This window comes from Cannabis sativa, chromosome 7 (genome assembly GCF_029168945.1).
Source record: "Cannabis sativa cultivar Pink pepper isolate KNU-18-1 chromosome 7, ASM2916894v1, whole genome shotgun sequence".
NCBI lineage: Eukaryota > Viridiplantae > Streptophyta > Magnoliopsida > Rosales > Cannabaceae > Cannabis > Cannabis sativa.
Genome location: NC_083607.1, coordinates 19,784,356 through 19,802,820, shown reverse-complemented (window position 1 = coordinate 19,802,820; position 18,465 = coordinate 19,784,356). Strand labels below are relative to the sequence as shown.

General features: G+C 34.3%; 1 protein-coding gene and 1 long non-coding RNA gene across 2 annotated transcripts; both read right to left on the bottom strand.

Annotated features, from left to right (window-relative positions):
- Positions 1–4,857: 4,857 nt before the first annotated feature.
- LOC115697096 (uncharacterized) lies at positions 4,858–5,283 on the bottom strand. Its single transcript, XR_004007877.2, has 2 exons — positions 5,195–5,283; positions 4,858–5,117 (listed from the first exon to the last, which is right to left on the bottom strand). It is a non-coding gene; the product is annotated as an uncharacterized LOC115697096 (long non-coding RNA).
- A 1,646-nt stretch (positions 5,284–6,929) lies between these two features.
- On the bottom strand, positions 6,930–18,253 carry LOC115711016 (uncharacterized). Its single transcript, XM_061118576.1, has 5 exons — positions 18,089–18,253; positions 11,588–11,740; positions 11,327–11,500; positions 8,934–9,128; positions 6,930–7,316 (listed from the first exon to the last, which is right to left on the bottom strand). The coding sequence occupies exons 1-5, from the start codon at positions 18,251–18,253 to the stop codon at positions 6,930–6,932; spliced, it is 1,074 nt and encodes a 357-aa protein (XP_060974559.1).
- Positions 18,254–18,465: the final 212 nt, after the last annotated feature.

Genomic DNA, 18,465 nt, shown 5'->3' with positions numbered 1-18,465 from the left:
TTCATTATTATATTATGGAACTTATTCGATATTTATTTGAATTTATTTTTCAAATTTAATTAATAATTGAAAATTAATTAAAGTTGATTTTTTTTTAAACCAACTTTAGTTTGTAATTTTTCATTATTATAATATCGAATTAAATGATTATACAAAATACATATATTATTTTAAATAATGAGCTTTTAATCAAGAGACATTCGATCTCCATTGTGGGTTTTACACCGCGTTTGTTTTAGTGAGTAATCCTCCCTAATGGAGGAACGTTCATCAGCAATTTCGCACCGTTTAACCTCGCATGATAAGTAATTTGTAAGTGTTTTGTATGGTATAGATCACCCTAATGGTGGCGACCATACTTGACTTGCAAGTTATGAAACAATGGTGGAAGCTCATAAGATAGAATTGCCTTGACTCTCGCCTAAACGGGACAACGCTGAATTCCAATCTTGATCGAATAAAAGGTTGCTAGAATAATTATCATTTTAGATGAGCTGACAACTCTATTCAATGGATGATGCTTTGACTCTCGCCTAAACGGGACACTGTATCAGTTTGTTGAAATACCTTGGAAAATAAACTATGTTAGATTTAGTATTTCTATAACATATGTCATTACTTGTTATTTTCTGAATTGTGTATGAATTTATGAGCCAAAACCTTACTTCTGTTTTATTGATGTGTTGTAGTGTCATTATGAATAACCCACCCCCCGATCCTCTCTTAGTTACTATCTTAGCAAAAGAACTCTATAGTGTGAAAATGCATCCTGGTAGTTGCATAAACTCGCACCTGTTGATGATGAATCTGAAGTTCCAAAAGGCAAATCTACTAGGAATTGATTTATCAAGAGAACAATGGGTTCAACTTATCCTCAATAGTCTTCCTCCGGAGTATAATGAATTTGTTATCTCTTACATGATCAACAATTCTAACTCCTCTGACATGGACAAGCTCGAAGCAGAATTAGGAGCCCATGAACGGAACTTGATTGCAATGGGTTCCCCTGGGTTTGCAATCAATAATCGAAGGAAAAGGACTAGGTATGAAGGATCTAGCAAAACTGCTTCTTCAAGTACAATTATCAGACATAATCTTCCATGTTCGAATTGTAATGGAAAGGGTCATCATGAAGAACGATGTCGCAGGCTTCTAAACAATTCAAACGAAGGTAATGCTTTTGTCTTTGAATCATGTGTTTTAGAGAACGACAAATCCATCTGGATTGTTGATTCTGGGTCTACTAACCATGTATGTTGTTCACTGCAGTTGCTTGAAACTTGGGAAAATCTGCTTCCAGGAGAGTTACAGCTTAAAGTTGGCAATGGCGAATTAGTATCGGTCAAAGCTAGAGGAAAAGCCCGCATCAAGTTTCAACAAAGATTTTTAATTTTAGAAAATGTTTTATTTATTCCAAACTTTAGTAGAAACTTGATTAGTGTCTCATGTTTGCAAACACAATCTTATATATTGAATTTTTCGAGTACAAATTGTTCAATTTCTCGTAATGGATTTCAAATATGTGTTGCTATAATGGAACAAGGGCTTTATGTTTTAAGACCGAGTACTCAAATCTCACTAAATAGTGAACTTTTCAATGTAGCTAGACCTAGAAACCTAAAAAGAAAAGAGATTGATAATGATGATCAAACTTATCTATGGCATTTACGTTTAGGTCATATAGGCTTTGATAGACTCAATAGGCTCACCAAAGACGGTCCATTGAAAAATGTCATCTTAGGTGAACTGCCAGTATGCGAGTCCTGCCTAGAAGGAAAAATGACTAAACGTTCTTTCTCTGCAAAAGGAGAGCGTGCCAAAATCCCTCTAGGGTTAGTGCATTCCGATGTCTGCGGACCTTTGAATGTCAAAGCCCGAGGTGGTTATGAGTATTTTGTCACTTTCATTGACGATTTCTCTAGATATAGTTTTCTTTACCTAATGCAAAAGAAATCTGAAACGTTTGAAAAGTTTCAAGAATTTCATGCTTTGGCCCAAAACCAATTAGGTAAATCATTAAAGATCTTGCGAACTGATAGGGGTGGAGAATATATGGATATGCAGTTCAAAGATCATTTAATTGAACTTGGAATTGAATCCCAATACACTGCCCCAGCAACTCCACAACAAAATGGAGTTGCAGAAAGAAGAAATCGCACTCTTTTGGAAATGGTTAGGTCTATGCTGAGTTATTCAACTCTGTCTACGTCCTTCTGGGGATATGCTATACAGATGGCAAATGACATTCTAAATGTTGTTCCATCTAAAGCAGTCCCTAAGACACCCGTCGAACTTTGGAATGGTCGAACACCTAGTTTACGCCATTATAGAATTTGGGGGTGCCCTGCTCATGTCTTAAGAAAGAAAGAAGGCAAACTTGAATCACATACCGAAGTATGCATGTTTGTCGAAAATTCTAAAGAGACTAGGGGTGGACTATTTTATAGTCACAAGGATAATAAAGTGTTTGTTTCTACAAATGCTACTTTCCTTGAAGAGAACTATATTAAAGACTACAAACCGAAAAGTAAAGTTGTTCTAGAGGAATTGCTATCAGATATAAGTCCTTCCAATGTTCCGTCCTCTTCCACTAGTGAAGAAGACGATCCCACTCCCTCAGTTGAACAAACTGAGAAATCTACTACTAAAGTTTCTGTTCAGAAGACAACCGTACCTCGTCGTAGTGTGAGGGTTTCAACAAAACCTGCTCGTTATGGCTTGGATGGTGAAATCAATATGGTCGTAGGTGACGGTATTGATGACGATCCATTAACCTATAAACAGGCAATGGCTAGTCCGCAACGGAAACGATGGTCAGCCGGAATGGATTTAGAAATGGATTCCATGAAAAAGAACAAAGTCTGGGTATATGTAGACGCACCTGACGACTATCACCCGATAGGATGCAAGTGGGCTTACAAGAAGAAAAGAGGAGCTGGAGGCGAAGTCGAAACTTTTAAAGCTAGACTTGTAGCCAAGGGTTATACCCAAAGAGAAGGCGTGGACTATGAGGAAACTTTTAGTCCTGTTGCCATGCTCAAATCCATCCGAATTCTTCTCTCCATAGTTGCTGCTTTCGATTATGAAATCTGGCAAATGGATGTCAAGACTGCCTTCCTTAATGGGGTACTTGAAGAAACCATCTATATGGAGCAACCAGAAGGTTATGTTCTTCCTGGGCAAGAAAAGAAAGTTTGCAAGTTAAACAAGTCTATCTATGGACTTAAGCAAGCTTCTCGCTCATGGAACAAAAGGTTTGATGAAATCATCAAGACCTACGGCTTTCTTCAGAATGAAGATGAACCTTGTGTTTACCAACTCAAGGAAGACCAAATAGTAGTATTCCTGGTCCTTTATGTTGATGACATTTTGATCATTGGAAACAATATCAAGAAAATGACTCACATTAAGGAATGGCTCAACACTCAATTCGAAATGAAAGATTTGGGTGAAGCAGCCTATGTTCTTGGTATTCAGATTATCAGAAACCGGAAGAACAGATCTCTTGCTCTCTCTCAAACAGCCTACATAGACAAAGTCTTAGAGAGATTCTTCATGAACAATGCCAATGGGGCAAACATGCCCTCTAGATTTGGTATTCGTCTATCTAAGGAACAGTCACCGACTGATCCCCAAGAGATAGAGGACATGGCAAATATTCCCTATGCCTCTGCAGTTGGAAGTCTAATGTATGCAATGTTGTGCACTAGACACGACATACGTTATGCCGTTGGAATTGTGAGCGGTATCGATCTAATCCGGGACTAGAACATTGGAATGCGATTAAGTATATTACGAAATACTTAAAGAGTACAAGGAATTTTGTGTTAGTCTACAAGGGTGGTGCTTTAAATCCCATAGGCTACACCGATTCGGATTTCCGAGCAAGTCTTGAAGACAGGAAATCAACATCTGGGATGGTGTTTACTCTTGGGGGTGGAGCAGTGGTTTGGAGACGTGCTAAACAAACCTCGATATCGGACTCAACTATGGAAGCTGAATACATAGCAGCAGCCGAAGCTGCTAAAGAACTTGTCTGGCTAAAAAAGTTCTTCACCAGCATAGGAGTTGTTCCTGGAATGGAAAAGCCTCTGGTACTACTCTGTGATAACAATGGAGCAATAGCAAACAGTAAAGAACCTCGAAGCCACAAGAGAAGCAAACACATTGAAAGGAAGTATCACATTATCAGAGAATACGTGGCAAGAGGGGATGTACTAGTTGAGAAAGTCGACACAGAGGACAACCTGGCTGATCCATTTACCAAAGTCTTGGCCGTGACAGCCTTTGAAAAGCACCGTCAGAATTTAGGATTAATTGATATGTACTAATTAGTTTTATATTAGTGCAAGTGGGAGTTTGTTAGGTTTTATGCCCTAAATAAAACTCCACTTCAATGTTATCTATTTTATTCAACATCAATAAAGAAACAGAAGTATTTTTCATTCATTTGTGTATGTTTTGGCTCACTTTATCAATTGCTTGTCTAATTGATTTATAAATTCATCTTAAACCCTTTTCACATACTTGATCATGTTTATTGTGCTGTCTAGGGCTGTTCATTGGATCACATCCAATGTTTTTGGACTCATCCAGATCCAATCCAATTACACATTGGATGTTGGATTCCTCCAACCGATCCAATCCAATACCGGAGGTCAACCGAACCGAACCGATCCAATGAAACATTGGATTGGATCGGTTCCATCCAATGGATGAATCCATGTATTGGATCGCATCCATCCAATACTTTTGATAAAATATTTTTTATACTGGATTGGATCCATCCAATATTTTTAATCCAATATTAATTGGATTGATTGGATCCATCCAATCCAATCCAAGAGTAAAACCTGATTTTTCACCTAAAAGACTAATATATTAGTTCAAAATATTACAACCCAACATAAATTCAACCTAATTATAACATAAGTCCAACATAAATCCAACCTAAATTGCAACATAAGTCCAACATAAATCTATTCTAAACCATAAGATAATACATGTTACATAAACAAGAGTGCACAAATTATGAATATCATAGAATCCTTCATCAGTCCAAACTCCAAAGTGACAACGTCACTCAATTCTGATATCACCAATTCCAGCCAATATTTCTGCAAATTAAAAAAAATGATAAGTATTCAATATTAAAAATAAATATAAAATATGGTAAAAATATAAATGCATTTACCATTCTCTAATGCTTCCACTTCTTCAATTGTTGTAGTGATATCAATTGCTATTGTATTGCGAATCCAATTTTGAGTACATATGAGTGCTTGTACAGCTTTAGGAGTTAAACAACTCCTATATGGATCAATGACTCGCCCCCAGTAGAAAATGCAGATTCTGATGCAACAGTAGACACAGGAATGGCAAAGATATCTTGCGCTATCTTTGAAAGAATCTTAAATCTACCAGCATTATGTTTCCACCATTTCAAAACATCAAAATCGGGATTTTCAAAGTTCTCACATGCTTCTATGAAATACTTATCAACTTCTATTTTGTTCTCCGAGTGTTCAGCCGCCTTCAACTTTTCTTTGCGTTGTTGATCAAACCAAGTGTAATCATCATCATCCTCATCTTCATCCCTACTCTCTTCCCCGAGGTGAGTACTAGAAGAATGATGCATATCACCATTAGAATTAATGATGTAGTACTCTTTGTACATTTGATCCAAAATCTTCCTAACATTGTTTGCATGTCTTGAAGCTTCAAGTGAATCACCACACATCATCTCAAAACATACTTTCAGATATGGCTCCTTATAACGAGGATCAAGTAAAACAGCCACAAGTAATAAAGGGTTCAATTTCTCTATTTCCCCCCAATACTTGTCAAATTTTATCTTCATTGATTCAGCCATAATATTCAGTTTATAATTATTCTTATTCCCACACCAAAATGCCAACCGACTATGAATAAAAGAAACTCGATCTAGAAAGTGGTTTGATGTTACATAATTAGACCCAGAGAATCTTAAGGTGGAATCATAAAAGATCTTTAAGAACTTTATGAATAATCTAGCACTATCCCAATCACTCTCATTAGGACATGCTTTCTCCTCAGAAGTACAAAACTCCTTCACATATCCTACATCATGCATCTCCATCCTTTCAAATGCCTTTTGATACTTTTCAGCTGCCTCTAACATCAAGTAAGTAGAATTCCAACGAGTTGGAACATCTAAGGAAACTGATTTCTTACATGTGATTTTAGCCTGCTCAGCACACTCTTTCAACTTTTGCATTCTAGCAGTTGAAGATTTCACATATCTCACAACATCTCTAATCTTGCTTATACTTTCGTCATACTCCTTTAACCCATCTTGAACAATCAAGTTCAAGATATGGGAAGCACATCTCAAGTGCATGTGTTCACCTCTCAAGATTGCACCACCCCACTGATTTACAGTATTTATGACATATTGAATAGAAACATTATTTGATGATGCATTATCTAAAGTGACGGTAAATACTCTCTCAATCCCCCAATCTAACAAACATTGTTCAATAGCTTTGCCAAGTGTGTCACCTTTAGAGTTAGGAACAACAATATAACTCAATATCTTCTTATGCAAGATCCAAGAATCATCAATAAAGTGAGCAGTTAAACACATGTAATGCAAATTTTGACAAGATTCCCATGTATCAGTTGTAAGACAAACTCTCTGTTTTTTTCTCACAAAAAATTCTCTCAACTTCTTCTTCTCCCTAACATAAAGATCCATGACATCCCTCGTAATTGTAGTGCGAGAAGGGACACTAAATTTAGGCTCAATTTTCCAAAGTAGTTCTCTAAAACCTTCACCTTCCACAAAAGAAAATGGAAGCTCATCTTTGATAATCATCCTAGCAACATATTCTCTAATTCCTTCGGGATCATATTTATGTGTCACCAAAGAATTTCCATCCCCTTTCATTTCAAAACATAGTGTTTTTTGGCTTCTTGTCAACTGCCAAAGTCCCCTCATACTTCTTACATTGAAATCTAATATGATGACCCAAATTACTAGTCCCATTTTTCTTACTACCACAAGCATATTGAGCACCACAATAATTGCATTTAGCTTTTTCATTCTTTTTAGTATCACAAACCTTAGTAAAGTGTTCCCAAACCCATGATGAAAGGTTTGACTTCCTCTTCAATCCAGTTTCCTCAGTCCCATCATCCGTAGTAGGCAAAGTGGTAGATGTTGGTGCTGTACTTTCATTCGCATCTTGTGCACCTGTTTCTTCATTGTTTATATGCTCAATCCCAGGATCTTCTTCCTCATCAAGAGATCTAGGTTTGTGTCCAGTTGAAGCCATCTATATGGACAAAAAAATTAAAATAAAAAATATTAGTGTTAAATTAACTTTTAATTTCTAAATTAAAAAAATAATAAATAATTGAACTCACCGAGCTAGATGCAGTTACAGAATCCGTAGTGGTGTCTAGTGTGATGATGATTATTTTTCCAACCCCACTTTATTAATCTAGAATACAAAACAATAAACTCATTGATATAATTCACATTATTAAAAAAAAATTAGGAAAAAATTTAGGGTACTAAAATGCAAGAAAAAGTATACTTTTCTAAATTAAAAATAAAAATTCTGCTAAATAATGTTAAAGAAAACAAGTCTAAATTTTGGTAGTGTAACCTCAAATTTCCCCATTCAATTGTGAGTGTAGTGGAGACCTAGTACCTAGAAACAAACTAAGAAATATTATCCAAGTAAGTTCAAATCTATAAAATAAAAGGCCAACAACTTTTAGAAGATATATAAATCAATTTATTACATGTTCTCCCCACATCCCTATGCCTGGAGCTAGTCATTTGGACAACTTGTTGTAAAGGCTCTATAGTACTAAATTATCAATTAATAAAAAGTATGAACTCTATTTAATTATTATTTTCTTTTTTTTTCTTTTTAATTTATAGTTAACAGTTTAATTAGGATGAAAATTTTTCTCTCTTCTTTTTTAATTTTACTTTTCTGTTTTGTAATATATGGTTATTATATTTAATTAATGATATCTATTTTATTTCTTGTATGATTATTAAATAAGGAAATTAATATCTAAAATAATAATTATAAATAGATAATAATTATAATTGTGCTTTTTTTTAATGATCTTAATAAACGGTTCTGTATTTTTCTTTCCTTTAATGGATTAAACACTTTTGGTTTGGGTCAAATAATTACAAAATGGGTAGCTACATTATAAACATATGGATTGGTGAGTAAGCTTTCAATTATTCCTTTTCCAAAGTAGTGTCTTCGATTCTAAATTGGGAGTGTACGCGTCTATGTGAGTGAGTATATGTATATTAATATTTTTTGATTTTCTTTTTCAGAGTATTCACTTCCTGGGCGCTAGTCACAAAATAAAACTCATCAAACAACTTATATATAACTATATTTTAAAATATTGGATTGTACTTTGTTTTTTTACCCTGGGAAAAATTGAAAATTGAAGAGTTACGGCTTCTAAATCAGTTTTTAATTACATCATTTTAGAGTTTGACACCAAAAATTTAACAAGAGACCTGTTTCATATGCAAAATTAAAAGACCTTTCAATGGTAGTAATTGAACCTATATATTCATAATATCATTTTGTGTAATGTAGTAATTGACACCTAATTAAACAAGGCTATGTTGTAGCTAATAGATTAGTTAAGCATGTTATTTGGTTAAATAATGAGCATTCTTGATTAATGGAAGAAACTCCTCCTATCCCATTTTGTAAACTCAGTAAAATTTTAATACGTAATGAAAGGAAAAAAACACTGTATTATCTGCTATAGTATTACGGTTCTGTTTTTAGATAATAATAATTAACTCAAAAAAAAAAAACTGTGTTATCTACTATATTCCTTTGTTATTTTTTTTTTGGGTTTAACTACAAAAAATAAAAAAGAAGAGAAACTTAAGAAACCTGAGTTGCTTGTTGCCGTTTGCGAGGAAGAAGATGTGTCTTCGTTGAAGAGGGAGGAGCTGTGTTGTCTTTGGGGAGGGAGGAGCTGTGTGATTCTGACGTTGGTGTGAAGATCTTGCTTGATGTCGTCGTCAGCGAAGAGGGCAGCAAATCACCGTCGTCGTCGTCCACTCTCTGGGCAATGGCAGCAGGCGGCTTCAAAGAGGACTGAGCAGTGAGAGAGAATACGATAGAGAGAGAGAGAGGGGTATCTAGGGTTTTGTTTTTTAAATGTTTTTTATGTAATAAAATAAATAAAAATTGTTTAATATATGGAGAGAGAGGGCCTGAAATTTGAATCCCTTATGTGATGTTTTATTTTTTATTTTTTTTTATTTTGGTTTTTAAAATATAATATATTTAATATTATAAATTTATAATATATTAATATTGGATGGTATTGGATGAGTATTGGATTGGATCGGTCGGTTGGATCCATTGGATTTACATGTCATCCAAGAACCGACCGATCCAATATTGGATTTTCAAAAATATCATCCAATCCAATCCAATCATGATTGGATATCCAATTTTGGCAGTCGGTTGACATTGGATCGGTCGGTTTGTCATTGGATTGGATCATTTCTGCACACCCCTAGTGCTGTCATCACATTGGAAAGTAAACATGACTATGTGAATAAAGTTTCCTAGATTTATCAGACACAGGGTTTTACTGATATGATAATCTACAACAAGAGTTTACTTGTATTTGGAGAAATACTATGTTCTTTCCAGAACATTGGTTAAAGTAAAGCTCAGGTTGGATGCATGGAGTATGCATCGAAAGGGACCGATATTGAACTTTGACGTAGATTTAATTAAACTTACCGTAAAATCTATTCAAGTCAATATCGCCAAGTTGATCCTAGATCAAATGATCTTAATCCTGTTATGATTAGGCTCAATCTTGAAAGGCTATTCGTGTTCCTTTGAATTGTTAGTTAAGCCTACTTTTAGGTCAGGGTGATACATACTTTTTGGGAACACGGTAGTGCAATTGAGTGGGAGCGCTAGCATAAACATGGAATCTATAGCTTCTACCTGGCGAATAGTAAGCAAAGGATGATTTCCTTCGAGCTTGACCAAACGAAAATAAATGGTGGAGATCTCATTTCACATAAGCTGAAATATCATTTATACGGGGTCAAGTGTTTTAAGGATAAAATACATAGTAGGGTGTTACGGTAATTTAATCCCTTTACTGTGTAGATCATTCATATAGAGGATCATTGATCACATTAGGATTATAACAATGGATAACTAATGATGTGTCTATATGGTGGAACATATAGAACATTCTATATACTGAGAGTGCAATTCTAAGTTCTATGCGTGGATTCAACGAAGAATTAATAAGTTAGTGAATTTTAGTACTAAATTCTTGATCTACTTATTGGAAGCTCGGTTATATAGACCCATGGTCCCCCCACTAGTTGAGATAATATTGTTTGTAAGACTCATGTAATTGGTTTTGATTAATCAATTATAATTCACGAATTAGACTACGTCTATTTGTAAAATTTTCACTAAGTAAGGTCGAAATTGTAAAGAAAGAGTTAATAGGGGCATATTTGTTAATTATGATACTTTGTATGGTTCAATTAATAAATATGATAAATGACAATATTATTTAATAATTATTTATAGTTATTAAATAGTTAGAATTGGCATTTAAATGATTGAATTAAGAAATTGGCATTTTTGAGAAAATCAGATACAAAAGGTGTTAAAATTGCAAAATTGCAAAAATCAAGGCCCAGTCCACCTAGCGAGGGCTCGCCACCTATTTTATCTTTTTTAATTGATTTTTTCATTATTTTAATGCCATATAATTCAAATCTAACCCTAGTGGAATGCTATAAATAGATAGTGAAGGCTTCAGGAAAAACACACTTTCTGAATCAGAAAAACCTGAGCCTTCACTCTCTTCTCTAGCGAGAGCCGCCACTCTCTCTCTTGCTTCTTCCTTTGAATTTCGAAATTACCTTAGTGATTAGAGTAGTGCCCACACACATCAAGCAATACCTCAATCATAGTGAGGAAGATCGTGAAGAAAGATCATCAGCAAAGGAGATTCAGCATCAAGTCTTCAGAGAAGAAGATCCAGGTTCAGATCTTGATAATACTCTGCTACAGAAAGGAATCAAGGGTTAGAAATCTGAACGGAAGGAGTCATTATATTCTGGTGCACCCAATGTAAGGTTTCTTAAACTTTATATGTGTTTAATTTATCGTTTTAGAAAGTTCATATTTAGGATGTTAATAAACATACTTGTGAGTAGATCTAAGATCCTGGTAAAATAATATCCAACATCTTCTTCTTCAGAGCTTGAAGAAACTAAAGGGGAATTTACCTTAAGTTTCTTTGCAGGAGGAACTGGCTTGTCATGGCTTCGGGATGATCTAAGTTCCTTCTCGACAGAAGCTTGCTGGGCACGAGTGCGAGTGGAAGGACCAGTTGGGGTTGAAGCAGCAACTTCCTTCACTGTTGCAGCAGGAGGAGAAACAGCAGCAGGTGGAGGAGATCCCTTTGAAGATGAAGACGATGAGGTCTAACATTTGTATGGTCGCACAGATTTTCGAACCACTTGTTTAGGAATTCGTTTGGGCTTCACTGGCTGAGATTCACGCTGAGGAAGCAATGAATCTCCTGTTTTTGCAGCAGTAGGGGGCAAGGTTGAAGCAGCAGGAGGAGCATTCGAGGGGGTTGCATCGGTTTCTACCACCTTTTTGGGATGCCCTAGGTTCTTTGTTCTAACCATGGTGATCTGAAAGAGAGAAAGAACAACAAACAAGCAAGAAGACAAAGAAATAGAATCGGGTAGGTGGTGAGAATAAATGACAAAAAATTGGTTTAAATAAACATAGAAGAATGAAGAAAAAAGGAAACCAATTTTGAGTTTTTGAAAATAACCGACAGCCCATGAACAAAAAGGAAACCACCCACTATCTTGCAAAAATATATTTTTCTCTTTTCCCTTTTTTTTAAGAAAAATAAAGGGAAACTAGAAATACCAACATTATTTCCAAAAATATCTCATTTAAGAAAATCTTTCAAGATTAAAGACACATTACCATATAAGAGACCAAACTTTAAATGGAAACATATCAAAATAAATCAAGGAAGAATAAATATTGATACTTACCAAAAAATCACAAATTTCCTTAGCCCGTGAATCAAGTCACCAACGCCTCCCTCTCTTTATTTTTTTATTTTGAAAACTCGAAAAATAATACAAAATAAAATAAAATATGTACAATAAATATAAGAAATTCTAAACCAAGCAATTTAATCAAAATTCATCACAAATGACAAATATACATGTTATGCTTTTCAAAAGAGAATAACTAATTAGTATCTCAAGAACAAACCATACTTAAAAGATGTTGAGGAAAAAGATATGCATGTTACTAAGAAATGTGAACCAGGATTTTTAATTTATTTTAGTAGAGGAGACTTACAAACTTGAACACACTTGTCAGACATAAGTTTGTGCAGTGAAAATAGGATCATTGTCCTTGGCAAGATTTTTTATTTTTGGCTTTTTCAATTTGATCCCGCAACTGGATGGTATCACACCATACTGAAGGTAGCCCTTTTCTATGGTAGTGCATTCTCATCATAGTTGCTAATTACAATGTTCTGGCTTACTCAAAAGATGGCTTTCACACCTCAGTATGGGTGGTAGCTCTATTCCAGCAAGGGGCCTGACAAGTAACTGAAACAAAAATTGCTCAACTCTGTATAAGAACATTATTTTATCCCAAACACAAATAAAACGTAACATGAACCTTTTAACTCAACTTCGAAAAGTATGATAAGAATGAGATCCTAACTAATTATAATCCAAAAGCATAAACATAATTTGTCAAATTAGAATGAAAGAAGATTAAATGCTAGTAAAGAAAAACTTAACAATATTGTACAAAAATATGAACAAGAGAGATTAGACAATGCAAACTCCCAAAAGACTTTCTGAGGGAGTCAAAGCGACTTGAGTCTAGGGCCTTGGTGAAAATATCAGCTAATTGTTTTTCAGTATCAACATATTCTAATTGCAGAGATTTTTTTTCAACAAGTTCCCTGATAAAGTGATGCCTTATATCAATGTGTTTTGTTCTAGAATGTTGAACAGGATTTTTGGAAATATTTATGGCACTAGTGTTATCACAAAAGATAGTTAAAACACCCAATTCAAATCCATAATCAATCAACATTTGTTTTAACCATAACAATTGAGTACAACAACTACCAGCAGCAATGTACTCAGCTTCAGCTATGGACAATGAAATGGAATTTTGTTTCTTGCTATGCCAAGATACTAGATTATTTCCAAGAAAGAAACAACCTCCACTTGTACTCTTTCAATCATCAGCATTGCCTGCCCAATCTGCAACACTAAAACATGCTAGGTTAGAATTAGTATCTTTAGAATACCAAATTCCATAATCAAGAGTACAATTAACATATCGAATAATCCTTTTTACAGCAGATACATGAGATTCCATAGGATACTTTGATATCTAGCACAAACACCCACACTGTAACAAATATCTGGACGACTAGCAGTTAAATACAATAGACTTCCAATCATACTACGATACAGAGTAGTGTCTACCTTTACTCCATTCTCATCTTTGGTTAATTTTAAAGTGGTGCTCATTGGAGTACTTACCTGCTTAGCCGACTCAAGACCAAACTTCTTGACAAGGTTCTTAGCATACTTACTTTGAGATACAAACGTACCTCCTTCCATTTGTCTAACTTGAAGACCCAAAAAGAAAGTAAGCTCACCAACCATGCTCATTTCAAATTCACTTTTCATTTGATCAACAAATACCTGCACTTCATGGTTAGATGTAGAACCAAAAACTATATCATCAACATAAATTCGAGCAATGATAAAATCAGATTTTATATGCTTGATGAAAAGAGTTTTATCCACACTACCTCTTTGATAATCATGAGAAATTAAAAATTGAGTTAACCTTTCATACTAAGCACGAGGAGCTTGTTTCAAACCATACAAAGCTTTTTCAAGTGTGTACACATGGTCTGGAAATTGAGGATCTTTAAATCCTTTTGGATGCTCAACATAAACTTCCTCACTCAAAATACCATTTAAGAAGGTAGATTTTACATCCATTTGGAACAATTTAATGTCCAGAATACAAGCAATGCACAAGAGTAAACGAATTGATTCTAATCTTGCAACAGGAGCAAAAGTTTCATCAAAATCAATACCTTCTACCTGTGTGTACCCTTGTGCCACCAATCGAGCCTTGTTTCTCACAATTGTACCGAACTCATCACTTTTATTTTTAAAGATCCATTCTTTTCCAATTATATTGATACCTTTTGATCTTCGAACCAAAATCCAAACCTTGTTGCGAACAAATTGGTTGAGTTCCTCTTGCATTGCATTGAGCCATTCTTCAAAAGTCATGGCTTCCTTCACATTTTTTGGTTCAAATTGAGAAACAAAACAAAGAAAGTTAATCAAGTTAACATACCTTCTTCGGGTTACCATGCTTTCTTCAGGATGTCCAAGAATGAGATCTTTTGGATGATTTAGTTTAACTCTGGTGCTTGGTTCCTTCTGGATAGAATCAGTGATGATGTTTGGATGAGTCGAGATAGATGGTTTTGGTTCTCCAGTCTCAGTTGCAGCAGCAGATTCGTCATTTGCATCATCAGAATTGAGTTCTGCTACATCAGAATCTACTTTTGCTATTTCTGGAGGAGTATCCATAAAACTATCTATCTAGGCTTGTGTGGAAAATTCTGAAAAATCTAAATCATCAACAACCACATTAGCTGATTCCAAAACCGTTTGAGTTCTCATGTTGTAAACACGATAAGCTCTACTGTTTAAGGAATATCCAATAAAAACACCAACATCACTTTTAGCATCAAATTTACCAATATGCTCACGATCTCTAGAAACATAACAAACACATTCAAAAACATGAAAATGACTTACATTGGGACGTTTACCTTTCCAGATTTCATAAGATGTTTTTGGGGTACCTGGACGAATAAACACTCTGTTTATTATATAGCAAGTTGTGTTAATAGCTTCAGCCCATAATCGCTTTGTCAACTTCTTGCTATTTAACATCACTCTTGCCATCTCCTGTAATGTTCGATTTTTCCTCTCAACAACTCCATTTTGTTGAGGAGTTTTGGGAGCTGAAAATTCATGAGTCATACCTGTAGACTTACAAAAATCATCATACACAGAATTAACAAACTCCTTACCATGATCACTCCGAATTCAAACAATTTTCCCAATATTACAACCTTTTTCAGCTCTTAATCTCAAACAAAGAGTTTTATAGGCATCAAAAGTGTCAGACTTTTCTCTTAAAAAATCTACCCAAGTGAAACGAGAGAAATCATCAACACAAACAAAAATATATCGTTTACCATTTAAACTTTCAACTTGAATTGGACCCATAAGATCCATGTGAAGCAATTCCAATACTTTTGAGGTTTGTGAGTGATTTTTAATTGCTTACCAAGTTGGCATGGTTCACACTTACCAGCGCTTTCTTTACCAAGCTTGGGTAGTCCTCGAACAATACCTGCATTTTACAATTTTTTTTTCAGATTTTTATAATTAATATGTCCAAGCTTGGCATGCCACAAATCCGTGGTGTTGTTGATGGCTGAATGACAAGTAAACACAGGAGTTAGGATATAATAATTATTATTGGATCAAAATCCTTGCAAAATACATTGATTATCATCATTAAGTACATAACAATAATCACTGTCAAATGAGACAGTATACCTGTTGAATATATTTTACTAGGATCTAGATTTATTAACAAGTATGTTTCATTAACATCCTGATATGAATTCTAAAACAATGAAATAAACACGTATAAAGTTTAGTAAAACCTTACATTGGGTGCAGCGAAATATAATGACTCCTTCCGTTCAGATCTCTAGCCCTTGATTCCTTTCTGTAGCAGAGCATCACCAAGATCTGAACCTGGATCTCTTTCTCTCCTTCCATTGATGTTGATTCTCCTTCTTGTTGTTTGGAATCTCCTACAGTCTTACACACTATGATTGAGATACCACTTGATGTGTGTGGGCACCCACTCATTCACTAATGGCTGAAAATATTTAGTGTGAAGAAAGGCTTGGTGTTTCGAATTGAAGAAGAAAGAAGAAGGAAGAGGTCTCATCTAGGTTTTTAGCTTTGGAGGCATTAGTTGGATAATGAGACCATAGCCTTCCTTTTATACTATTCTTCAATAGGGTTAGGGTTGAATTAAATGGATTAAAAAAGAATAAAATATTGGGCAATAATTCACTCTTGGCCGTACACTTAAGTGAGTCAATCTCTAGTTACAATTTTGCACTTTATTTCAATCACTTATTCTTCTTTTCAATAATACCATATTTTCCAATTCAACCTTATAAATGCCAAACTATTTATTTAATAATTAAAATAACTATCAAATAAAATTGTCATTTATAATATTTATTAATTAGACTCCATAAAGTCTATTAATTAAAAAATAAACCCCAAAACACTATTTCTTCACAATCAAGCCATAACATAGTGAAAATTCATAAACTAGATATAGTCTAACTCTAGAATTATAATTGATTAATCAAAATCAATTAACTGAGTCTTACAGGCAATATGGTCTCAACTAGTATGGGACCATGGGTCTATATATCTGAGCTTCCAATAAGCAGATCAAGAATTTATATCTTAAATTCACTGACTTATTAATTCTTCGTTGAATCCACGCATAGAACTTAGAATTGCACTCTCAGTATATAGAACGCTCTATATGTTCCACGATATAGATACGTCATTAGTTATCCATTATTATAATCCTAATTTGATCAATGATCCTCTATATAGATGATCTACACCGTAAAGGGTTTAGATTACCGTAACACCCGACAATGTATTTTATCCTTAAAACACTTAACCCCGTATAAATGATAATTCAGCTAAGTGAAATGAGTACTCCATCATTTATTTTCGTTTGGTCAAGCTCAAAGGAAATCATCCTTTACTTTCTATTTGTCAGATAGAAGCTATAAATTTCATATTTATGTTAGCGCTCCCACTCAATTGCACTATCATGTTCCCAAAATGTACGTATCACCCTGACCCAAAAGTAGGCTTAACTAACAAATCAAAGAACATGTATAATACTCTTGAGATCGAACCTAAACATATCAAGATTAAGATCATTTGATCTAGGATCAACAGGTGATATTGAATTGAATAGATATTACGGTAAATTTAATATATCTAATCAAAGTTCAATATCGGCCCCTTCCGATGTATACTCTATACATCTGATGCTGGTAAACTTTGCCAATGCCCTGGAAAGGACATAACACTTATCCAAGGTGTAAGAATACCTATCGTTGATTATCATGTCAGTCTAAATCCAGTGAAATGAAAAATCAGGGAAGAAACTTTCGAACATATAATTAAGATTATATTCCACTGTGTTGACAACACTATAATCATTAACAAATTGATATGTTCTGGACTTAAATAGAATCCATATATTATGTAAATAATCATGAAATAAATCATGTGAACCATGCAACATTAAATGTTATTTCTGATCTTTATTAATAAGTAAATCTGATTATATTGAAATGAGTTTTATTTAGGGCATAAAACCCAACAATACCCTTGGTCACAAATTTGACTAATGCTAAGTAAATTAGCTCTTAGTCCTTCAACTAACATCATATTTTTCAATCTAGGTAACCCTTCAATTTTGAGCGTTCCCATACCAATGACTTTTCTAGCTAAGCCATTACCAAAAGTGACTTCTCCACATTGCATAGGCCGGATGTTAGTCAAAAAGTCATTGTCACCTGTCATATGTCTAGAGCAACCACTGTAAAAATACCACATTTGAGATGCAACACTTTTATTAGAAAAACCAGCTAGACAATTTTTCTTAACCCATATTTGTTTCAAACCTTTATGTTTCTTTTGAGATTTTTCCAAATTACCAAAATAATTTGTTTTAAACATATTTTTCAACATGAAACATTTAGGTCTGATATGTCCTTTTCTACCACAAAAATGACAAGTAGGAACAAATCTTTTTACCTGAGATCTTACTCTTTTTGTAAAACTTGAAGATTTTGCGGCAGCAAAAACTGCTTCTGCTACGACAGGTTGTAAAACTGTTGCAGCAGACTTTACATTTCTAGCATCAGGAAGATTCGTTGGAACACTAGATTTTACAAACTTCGTGATTCCAAAACTTTCCATACCATTTGATCCAATGCCAGTAAAACCTCTTTGTCCTGCATTCTCAGCTTTTTCAAAAATTGAAGATCCAGGGTTAAGCATTTGAACATTTTTCTTAAAATTTTCAAGTTCCTTCTTTAAGAGAGTGATTTTTTCATCTTTAACACAAAAATCTGTCTCATAATCTTTTATTTTTAACTCGAACATTTCAATTTGATGAGACAGATTTTTAT

Excerpts from the sequence above, each read along its gene's own strand:
- LOC115711016 (XM_061118576.1), bottom strand. The coding sequence starts at position 18,253 with ATGGAAAGTTTTGGAATCACGAAGTTTGTAAAATCTAGTGTTCCAACG. Across the intron at positions 11,501-11,587 it reads CTCAGCGTGAATCTCAGCCA|GGATCTCCTCCACCTGCTGC; the intron begins GTGAAGCCCAAA and ends TCATCTTCAAAG. Across the intron at positions 9,129-11,326 it reads CTCCTGCAAAGAAACTTAAG|CCGCCTGCTGCCATTGCCCA; the intron begins GTAAATTCCCCT and ends TCCTCTTTGAAG.